The sequence below is a fragment of the Coffea eugenioides genome, chromosome 6 (genome assembly GCF_003713205.1).
Source record: "Coffea eugenioides isolate CCC68of chromosome 6, Ceug_1.0, whole genome shotgun sequence".
NCBI lineage: Eukaryota > Viridiplantae > Streptophyta > Magnoliopsida > Gentianales > Rubiaceae > Coffea > Coffea eugenioides.
This window is the reverse complement of record NC_040040.1, coordinates 43,086,481-43,096,749: the sequence shown is the minus strand read 5'-3', so window position 1 is coordinate 43,096,749 and position 10,269 is coordinate 43,086,481. Positions and strand designations below refer to the sequence as shown.

The following is a 10,269-nucleotide window of genomic DNA, read 5'->3' as shown; positions in this document are numbered from 1 at the left end:
GACAAATTGTAAATTGTAAGGAAATTTGCTGCTTTACCCTGTGAAACAGACATTTTTAAGAATTGCTTTAGACGTGTTTAATGATTATGCATTCAAACGTGGTGGCATTCACTTCAAATTTTCAGGTTATTTTTTGTTTATGCAGTGTATTGGATGCCTATAAAAACACACGTCATGAAATCACGTCAGTATGGTCCAAACAAGCTAATTGACTGCTTGTGATTAGCTCTATGTTTAATCCCGGATGCTGCTTGCTAGCCCACCACCTGGTATGATTTCTCCTTGGTTTATAGCAGGCCATATGCCCTGCTATAAACCGTGGTTACATGCTGCAGAAAGACATTGTTTGCAAAAGGTGATTAGCTATGTAACCAACTACACTACAGTTTGTATAGTGTTGGGTTGTTTTGGAAACTGGGGCCTGGTTAGTTTTATTACCAAGTTTGAACTGCACATTGTACTGAATGTGAATCAACCATGAATGTTCATAGGTAGCTCTGATCTGCCGCAGATTTCTCACCACGAAAATCGTGTTTGCAGTTTATATTTAAGTTTGACTATGCTATTATTGAATGTATTCACAACACAATTTGGATGATGATTGTTATTGAGGGGCCTCATAGCCTTCATCCCATTGTATAGTATACATGCGTTTCGGGGGCCTTATTATGGAACCAAACGATTCAAAGCGAACTCGGATCTTTAATAAAGAACGCAAGACAATATGTAGGACTAACATATGTTTGGCTGTGTATTAAATGAAAAAGAAGCCAATTGGTTGCCTAACTAACAATCAAAAATTATGGCGCCAAATTTTTTGGTGAAAAATCATGCATTCCAAACAACATATTTGAACAATCGCAATCCAAACAAGTTTCCGCATTTTCCGTCGGAAAACTACAGTGATTTTCCATTGAAAAATCGCAATCCAAACGCCACCTTAGTTTATAACCAGAGTCCTTGACATTTTTCCTGCCACCTTGTGTCAGGCAATCCAACCATAATGAAACTGTGCCAGGGAGTAAATTTGTCAAACTAATAACACATAACTAATGCACCCACAGTTATGAAAAACCAAATAACATAACGCTGGCATCTTGTAGGTCTCTTTATAATCAAACCAAATGGATAATTTCAGAAATCTCTCCTCAAGTTTACCTTATTATCACCTTTTTTTTATGATCTGGAACATGCCCCGACCCAAACTACTTAGGACTCGAGCCGACATATCAAATCGGAGGATACGCCGCGACCCCCCACGAAGCACCCAGGTTAGACAGGTGGATTCAAGTCTAGGGAAAGATTCAAATCTAGGACCTCATTAAGTCCAAGAGCCCGCTTTGCTACTAGACTACCCCCTGGGGCACCTTAATATCACCTAGTACCTTCATATTTTTAAATTTTCATTTACCTCCCTTAACAAAATTATTTGAGAACATGTCTCAATTAGAGGCGATGAAATGACGGTGCCCCCCAAAAGCATTATACTTCTGAAGGAGTAAAAGGAAAAAAAATTGTTGCAGATTTAAAAACAAATATTTAAGCTAAAATACCTAAGGAAAAAATAACAAGAATGCCATCTAAAATGATGCCAATTTGGGTGTATATATGATTAGAAGGTGGATTTTTGGCAAGCAGACCACCTAACACATAGAAAAGCTATCTCTCTATCTTTTGTTTTTCCTTACTCCAATCTGTTCTTGTTGTCTAGTTTAGCCATGAAGAGAAGTTAGGAAAAAAAAATCCTTTCATTCCGGTGAAGGATCATTGGAAGGGCTGGCAGAAGACGTGGTTTTCAGCTTCCTTTATAGGAAAGAATCGAAGGTTTAATTCCCTTTTTGCTGCAAAATAATTGTGCTTATTTTCAAACCTTCTTTATACCGTTTAGGCAGCTTAGTTTCAAACATTGTTCATACTGTTTAGGCAGCTTCACAAGTCATTGTGGCGAGCAACCGCCTTTTGGTTACTAAACTATGTTGCAACTAGTACTTATTGCACTTACATCCCCTCAGCTTATAAGTTTGAATTCCTACCCTATTTGTCCTCTTTTTTTTTCATGTTCTGAAACTCATAAATTATATTAGAGTTTTTAATATTACTTTACTTATAAGGATAAGAAATGTTATACAAGTTGTCATTCTAAGAGAGCTAAATGAGATTTCTATAAACTAAGAAGAGCTAAATGATATTAAGACAAACTCTATGAGAGATTTCTGAAATTATCCTGGAACTAAAACAAACAGGACGGCATGTCTATCATAGATAGTCATGTTCGAGCTTCGAGGAGCAAAGTAAATGAAGAAATGTAACAGCTATGATTTTAACCAGAAAAGAAGAACAAAAAGGAAAAAGCTATAAAAACCTGTTTCTCCTATGAACTTTCACTGTACCAAAAAAATCAAGAGTATCTGGCAGCACCAGATGCTGGCATCGAGTGAAATAAATAAACAAACCCCACTGAGCTGTAAAAAAAAAGAAGGCAGAGATATAATGTAAAGACAACGGGTAAATCAACAAATATTGCATCTCCTTTTAACTGTATTATGGATGATGCTGTCTAAATCATGATGAGTAACTGCAAAATAGATATTTGCATAAAGAAAGTTCATGAGCCAATAGCTAGACTGAGTAAATAATTGAGATACCAATAACGGCTGCTTTTGGCTGTAAAATGTACAGATGTCGATAGATATACAAATGGCCTATCCTTAAAAGTCCAATAGCAAGTTACTGGAAAGAGCCGAAATACCTACTGAAGCAAGTTCAATTGAGATTAATATACACCGGCTCGCCAGAAAGGTGATAAAAACATGAATCACATCAAACTGCATCACTGCTGCGATCCTCCAAGTGCTCAAGGGATCATTTGCCCCAAGCTCAAAATGAGGTATAACTCCCAAGGATAACCTAGGTTAATCTATACTCTGCAAACAAAAATAAAGGAGAGAAGAGGACCCAGAAAAAACCAAGAAACCCCAGAACTTCTGTCCGCTTTACTCATCAAATCTCTCTCAACTTACAAGCAGCTAAAACCTATATCAGATTTGCTCTCTTCAGAAATCTGATCGTTCTGCAGTAGTAAGGCCAAATTGATTCCACAAAGTCCAGGTATTTCTCCACCACAAAGATTTCCAATTCTTTCAGCTTTCTTTTAGATGCCTCTTTGTAATCCATGTTCCTGAGATCTACCAGAGGCTGAAATAAATGTCCTACAACTTGATTAAGCTTCCCATTGCCAATATAGTCATGAGCTACCAAATACCAGGTTGGTAAGCTGATGAGCAGTTTAACCGTCTGCTTGAAGCTGAAAACATAAAGTGCACCTATGCCACGCCATAATTTAACATATAGAGCAGCAATTAATGGCCCCAAAACCCATAAAGGGGTCAACTCTCTCGAAACTTCAGCTCCATAAATTATATTAACTGCTAGATACAAGGGTATGCTGCAAATGCAAGAAAAACATGACTGAATGTGAATCCCTAACCTTCTTGTGAGAAAATAATCAGACGAGGCAACAAAAGCATAATGATTGACAGGAATTACATTCTGTACAAAGCCATCATACTGGCGGCATCCGGTGTTTCTACACCAAGATACTGCCAGGGATAAAGCAAAAGCACTAGATTATGCATGAAACACAACAAGGAATCAACAGTGACAGAGTCTGAAAAATTCTACAGGATAGCACTATCGATATATTCCTGTTGCTCATCTGTACTTTGCCTAAGATAATTGTGAGTGACAGTGAGATGCCTATATGCATAATCTATTTGGCAAGACATCTGTGTGGTTGGCACATTGTGTGAGCATGTGCATGCCTATATGCAAGTGCTTGTGTCTTCTTTTTCTTTTACCACCTGAGCAGAAGGGATGCAGGGGAATTGAAGAGTGTGAGAGCACTTTCTGGGTGAAGCTATCCACCTCCTCTAGACAGTCGACTCCAAAATAGAGGGCTGATTCTTCGAAAGTTGTAGCAGTGTAGTTAATATTTTATCTAGCTTGAATTTTAAGGCCTAAAATTGAATTAAGCACGCTAGATCAAGAAGACTTGAAGTCAAGATTTTGTACAAGAAACTTCCATCCCATAATTTCCTTTGAATCTCTTTGCATATTCAATTGATAACTTGTGTTAAGAATTCAAATTCCAAAACTCAACTTCCAAAGGAATGTAGATCATACAACTTGATAGATTCTCCTCGTCATGCAAGCAAGAGAATTACGTAGCTTTACAGACCCATTGCTTACTTAAACGCTTATGATTTATTAACCGTCTTTGGCAGCCCTCCATCCCTCAGTCCAAACTACCGAGAAAGAATAAGCAACAAAGTAGAGGAACATAAAAACATACACAGGTAAGATCTTAGCCTTTTCACTATAGAGAGTCTCAAACAAACTCCTAGACATCTTAAAGAGTAAAATATAAGTCACTCCTCCATTTTGACAGTCATTTCGAACAGAAAAGTCGGAAGTTACTTGAAGTTTACACCTAGAAGATTACTATGTCTGTGAGACTCAAACACCTAATACTAACTAAAAGCTAAATGTTAGACTATGTATGAGACTAGTCGAGTCCGTGGAGATTGTGGTATATTAACTTTTGTGGGTGATTATATTCTACTATTTGGATCAAAGCATTGCAATCAACTACCAGATTCAGCTTAAGCAAGTTTGTAACCATTTAACAGTGGTATTATATTACTCTGGAGGAGAGAAGACTATATTAGACTGTTTATCTAGAGGTAAAAATGTTGAAATCTGCTGTTAGAGGATAAAGTGTAGTTTTTCTGTCCATTTCAGCATACAAGTACTGTCCATTTAGAAACAACCAAGAAAGCTGATACTTTTCGATGTTGAAGAACAATGACTACTTGATCTGGCATGAGCATCAAATTAAAAAGGAGTAAACAAGTTCAGTTGTTACTATCTTTTTCCTTCCCTTAAAACTTGTAGTGTACGGTTTTCCATTTGCTAGGGTTTGTTTAGGTTAATGATAAGCAAAACACCATGAGGCAATACAACAGTAGCAATATTTACATATCTGAAGCATCAGATAAGTGGCATCTTTATATAGAGAAGAAGGGAGGGGAAAAAACAAACTTACAATATCACTAAAGGTATCTTTATTGTGACATCCAGACTCAAAAAGTAGCACCACATCATCTTCAGAATGTTGATTCTTCCTTTCTGCAGTATTGCATCTTGATTTTGTGATGTCCCCAATGAGGATGACTCTTCCAGGCCTTCATCTATAACATGGTTGGATGGTGGACTCCGCAGTAGCATCAACCAGCTTTTGAATAAATTTTGTATCACCAAGGAACCTGTTGTTGATTCTGCTTCTGAAGAGAAGGATGTGGGATCACTCTGAGGCTTTGGAGAACCCACCAATGTTGCTTCACCATCTTGTGGTACATAAGAAAGACCAACAGAATTTTTCAAGGACTTTGACCCAGTAGGCCTGCCCCCAGGTCCATCGTTTTGGCTATTGCTTTTAAAAGCCGATAACTTTAGAAGTTTTTTCCTTGGTCCAAGTGTAAAAGGGGTGCCTACCCTGCAAACAACTCATCTAATCAGCTTGAAGCATAGTAGTTTTCCAGTTAGAGCCCTTGGCCTTCAGATGTTTCTTAGAAACTGATAAAACAGCAACTTCACACTCTCAAATTTAAGTGCAAATAATGCTCTTGGCAAGGAAAGCATATCCCACTTTCTTACGATTTTGAAAAAGAAAACTAATGTTGGCCATAAATTCTGTCCAACACATATCTCAATCTGTATTTTCGTTTAAAATACCAAAATACTTCCATCAAGATAAAGAACATCATTGGTCCAATGTAGGAACAAAGAAGAAGATTAAATTCCTCAAGGAAGCACTCATAATAATAATATCATTGCAGGAGTTCAGATTTTCATGGTTTATATTGCTTCTATCACTGAGTAATGAAATATTATTCACTTCCAAAAACACAGATGAAAAGTTAATAATGTTCCTGCTAAAAGACTTCAGTCAAAGATCTAAGCTAAAAAAGAACATCGAAAGCTAATCATGTGCATAGAAGATGACTTCATTCTCCAGTGCTTTGAATGGAATTAAAGTTCAAGCATCAGTAAGAATAACTTTTCAAAAAAAAAAAAAAGCATCAGTAAGAATAGAATTAAATGGTAGCAACGCTAATGACAATGAATTAAAATAAGCTGGACACTATAAAGAACAAAATTCTCATTTTAAACATTGATCAGTTGTATTATAGAATTAAAAGTAAACTCAGGTCACAAAAAACTTCACCTCACAAAAGAACTCTCACAAATTCAATAATTTTTTTCTATTTGCAAACATCATACAGCAATAGCGCTTGCATCATCATACAAGTATCCAAGATGGATAATTAATAACAGAGGCAAGAATGAGTATGCACTATCATAAAAGAAACTGTCCCTTCCTACTAATTGAAGCTAGATCAATCTAACAATATCAGACCATATCCAATGATTTGGGTGAGATCATTGTATCACAACACCAGTAGGTTCAATATACTAAGCACCAGGTGGTATCATGGCCTGGGATGAGCTAGAAAATTATGTCCCTTGAGTTAAGATTGTAGTGCAGACTCAGCAGGAACATTATGTGCATGTCTGTGCATTTGGATTCACGATTTTATAGACTTTCACCTTTAAATAATGTCCATTTTCAAAAAATTGTAATAGATCCGATATGTTAGCAGGAAGGACTTATAGAAAAAATTCAATTGTTTAGAGGGCATTATAGGGCATACAAAAAGTAAAACTTCGAGAAGATAACTCTAAATTTTAGTCCTGATATACTTGTAATTGAAATAAAATACAGTTTGCGGGGCAGAGTTGGTTTGCGGACCAGCAGTTAGGGTTCTGTACTTGGAAATGCCAACCATAACCATGAAATTTTAGCACAAAGAACAGCGACAAAAAGCAGAAGGAAAAAAAAAAGCAGTAGAAAAATTAGAGTTACGGAAACACAACAGAATCGAGGGACCACCTCTAACCTTAAACAAGATTTGCATTTTAGGGAGGTAAACCTAGCTTTAGGGCCAACGGCATGATTACTTCTTCTGGAGCATTCCAGCTTGCTGCCACAGTTCCACAATATACGCATAGATGGAAACACTTTTTGAGAAGCCTGAAAGATACCAATTACTCATCAGCATATAATGCAAAAGAAGAAAATATATTCCCACAGTTTCTTTGATACTGTCGTGCTTTCATATTTGGTCTGTCCCAAAACTCCTGTGATTACCAGAGATATCAAGTCCCCCTTCCAATTTGTACCCTTCATTTTCGAAAGGTAATAAATTTTTTACCCTGGTGGGCACACATATGCCAGTCAAACATTGACTAGATTTTCATGCTGAGACATAAGGACAACAATGACAACATGCAAATTCGCACTATTTCCTTTCCAACATTTGAAAGCAAATTAAATAAAAAAAAATTTTTGAAAGCAAATTAAAAGTCTGGCCTTCTCTTCAGTCAAGCTACCTTTAGCATTTAGAAGCATTACTTTGGAATGATAGATTGGGAATCTGGAGAAAAATCTGGCACTAAACATTCACTATTGATAAAGCAGCAATCTCAAAATGTAATGATCATTATTGGAGGGAGTATACAAATAAGAACAACTCTACCATGAAGCAGTATAATGCTTTCAGGCATCTGAGCAACATTAACTGCACAGTTCTCAATAAACACTCATTAAGAACAAGAAGCTAAAACTTGCATTCTAGTTGTTATCAATAAACCAAAAGATTAGAACTTTAACTGAACTCAGCCAGCTGAGATAAGAATCACCCTCATCAGGTCTGGTTCAGATTCTTGATGAGCTCAAAGCTTCATGTTTAAGCTCAAAATATTAATCAATAGCTCTTGATTTATTAATCTTGATTAGCTTACTATTTTCTACACATTTGTTGGCAGTAGAAACAAGCTTAATTGGAAACAAGTCCTATGCTGCGTTTGAGCTTGATTTGAGCATGATTTGAGCACCTAAATATGATATCAAGCAAACTAAATTATGCCTCTACACTCAATCAACTATAATAGTAATCAAGAAGGAAGTAAAATTGGTCAAGATCATATACGAACACGGAAAATAGTGTAGAAGAAGAGCTTGTAGTCCTAATTAATAAAGAGGGCACGGGCATTATTTGCAGCTATAATAAAGGCATATGAATTGACATTTGTACAAAATGTATTGATGCATTTTGTTACATAACAAAAGTACCAGTCTCATCAATTGGCAAGTCAGTAGCTCAAAATAAAGTCATTTTGGCGAAATAATAATGTTAAGAGTTAGTTGCTTTAACTGTCCTTTTCTTACAGTTTTGTCGCGTTTAGTTTCCGAGTTTCACACAATTTAGCTAGAATGCCAGTTCAGCAAGAGTCATTATATGTTTTTTTCTATTTCATTAGGATAAGTAGCTTTAGTAGTATGACATCACATTATCTCTGAAATTTTGTAAACCTTTTTGGCGGTGAATGGAACTTTTACTTTCTCCACAAGTTTCTTCCTCAATCTCCACTTCCTTCATTGCTGATCATTTCTTTCTTATCCATGTTACTGAATCAACTTCTATTCCTAATTTTCTTAGTAAAAGCTAGCTCTAATTTTCATTACAATTACCGTTCCCTCAAAATCAAAAGATTCTGAAGCATTACCCATTACAGAGAAAGTCTACATTCTGTAAATTGGCCCGCTAAATGCCCTTTATAATAAATCGTCCAAAATTGTGTCTCTTTATCCATCAGAGTTCTAAAGGCATCCTTTTCAGAAAATTTCCTATCCAATAAACCCTAAAACATCAATGCATATATGACCCAAGTCCAGAACAACCTCTAAACTTACCATTTCCTTTAAACATATAATTTTTCAATAAAAAACACGTCCACTCAACATTAATCAACAAACTTTTACCTCTTCAAAAGTAATCATACAAACTTCCCAGCTAAAAATTTCACAGACAAAGCACCCAACTAATCGAATTCCAAAACCCCGTAAAAACACCAGAAAAAGGGTCAGCAAAATTCATCCAAAATGACAACTTTCTCAAAAATAAAACGACAAATAAAACATGAATGGAACCACATTACCTGAGAAAAAGGAAGATCATTCCTAGAACCCGAGTTAAGAAAATCGCGACCCGGTCCAGTTATCACAGAATACATTTTGGGCCGGATGGGGTCCCGTTTTGGTAAAACAAGGGCGAACCCGAAACAGAGAGAGAGAGAGAAGGAAGGAATTCTTCAGGTGGCGACCGAGGCGGCGGAGGACGGTGGTGATTTGGGGGGCGGTTTTGGGAGGCAATGGCCGAGTGGCCGTCTCTCTGGGTGAGGATAATTGGAATTTTTTTTTTAATGATTTTCTTTTCTTTTTGGGAAGGTTTTCGTTTTTCTAGGACTTATATATGTTTGTTTGAGGCCATGTTTATGATGTTTATAGGGTAATTCTGGCAGTCAAAAACTATACTGTTGTGTAATTATTTATACTAGTGATGGATGCACCTTCATATATGCATCCAATTGCTATAAAAAAAAATCATTTGAACTGATGAATGTAGACAGCAAAATCTAGAAGTAATAAATTTTTAAAAAATTAATATAGCAAAATCTCATAAAAATCAAGCGAAAAATTAAATCAAGAAATTATCTGAGATAATTGATTAATGAATCTCTATATGCAAGAAAAAAAAAGGATGTAACATTAAGTTGGATTACGACAATCATCTGTGCAATTATTTTATTCAACATTTGAAAAGTATCAAAATCTTATGGCAAGCGATAGGAAAAATACGAAAAAGGCTTCCTACAGAGGAGATCGAGCAGACGTTTATTATAGCATAATTCTAAGAATAAGTTTTGCATGGGTCTGTAATTTGAATTTGAAGTTGAATAGCTAGCAATTGCAGTTCAATGGTTATGTGAAAATAGCGGTTAAATTTAAGTGATAACCATGGGGTCGTCCTAATAGTCAGAGGAGTTTTGAAAGTCTTCTTCACTTTTAGGTTTAAATTCTGTCCCTAGTAAATCTTAGGCCCGTTAATCGAGCCATCTGAGTCGGATTTTAACAAGTTTAGACTTGACTCATATAGTTAGTACCATTTTCGAATTTTGGATTATGAGTTTCATATTGATAAATGTAAAACTCATACTTGACTCACAAAATATTTGAATTGTGAGTTTAATTTAGGCTTACCCAAACTCACTTATATTACTCCTTAATATATAATTACTATATCTATT

At 36.0% G+C, this 10,269-nt stretch overlaps 1 protein-coding gene across 1 annotated transcript; it reads right to left on the bottom strand.

Moving 5' to 3' along the window:
* Window positions 1–2,554: 2,554 nt before the first annotated feature.
* Window positions 2,555–9,398, bottom strand: LOC113774726. Its single transcript, XM_027319337.1, has 4 exons — window positions 9,121–9,398; window positions 7,020–7,153; window positions 5,105–5,554; window positions 2,555–3,445 (listed from the first exon to the last, which is right to left on the bottom strand). The coding sequence occupies exons 1-4, from the start codon at window positions 9,193–9,195 to the stop codon at window positions 3,034–3,036; spliced, it is 1,071 nt and encodes a 356-aa protein (XP_027175138.1). The 5' UTR covers window positions 9,196–9,398; the 3' UTR covers window positions 2,555–3,033.
* Between the last annotated feature and the right edge of the window lie 871 nt (window positions 9,399–10,269).

Coding starts and splice junctions, on each gene's coding strand:
- LOC113774726 (XM_027319337.1), bottom strand. CDS start 9,195: ATGTATTCTGTGATAACTGGACCGGGTCGCGATTTTCTTAACTCGGGT. Junction 7,154..9,120: donor ATGATCTTCCTTTTTCTCAG/GTAATGTGGTTC, acceptor GGTATCTTTCAG/GCTTCTCAAAAAGTGTTTCC. Junction 3,446..5,104: donor AAGATACCTTTAGTGATATT/GTAAGTTTGTTT, acceptor TTGCATTTGCAG/CATACCCTTGTATCTAGCAG.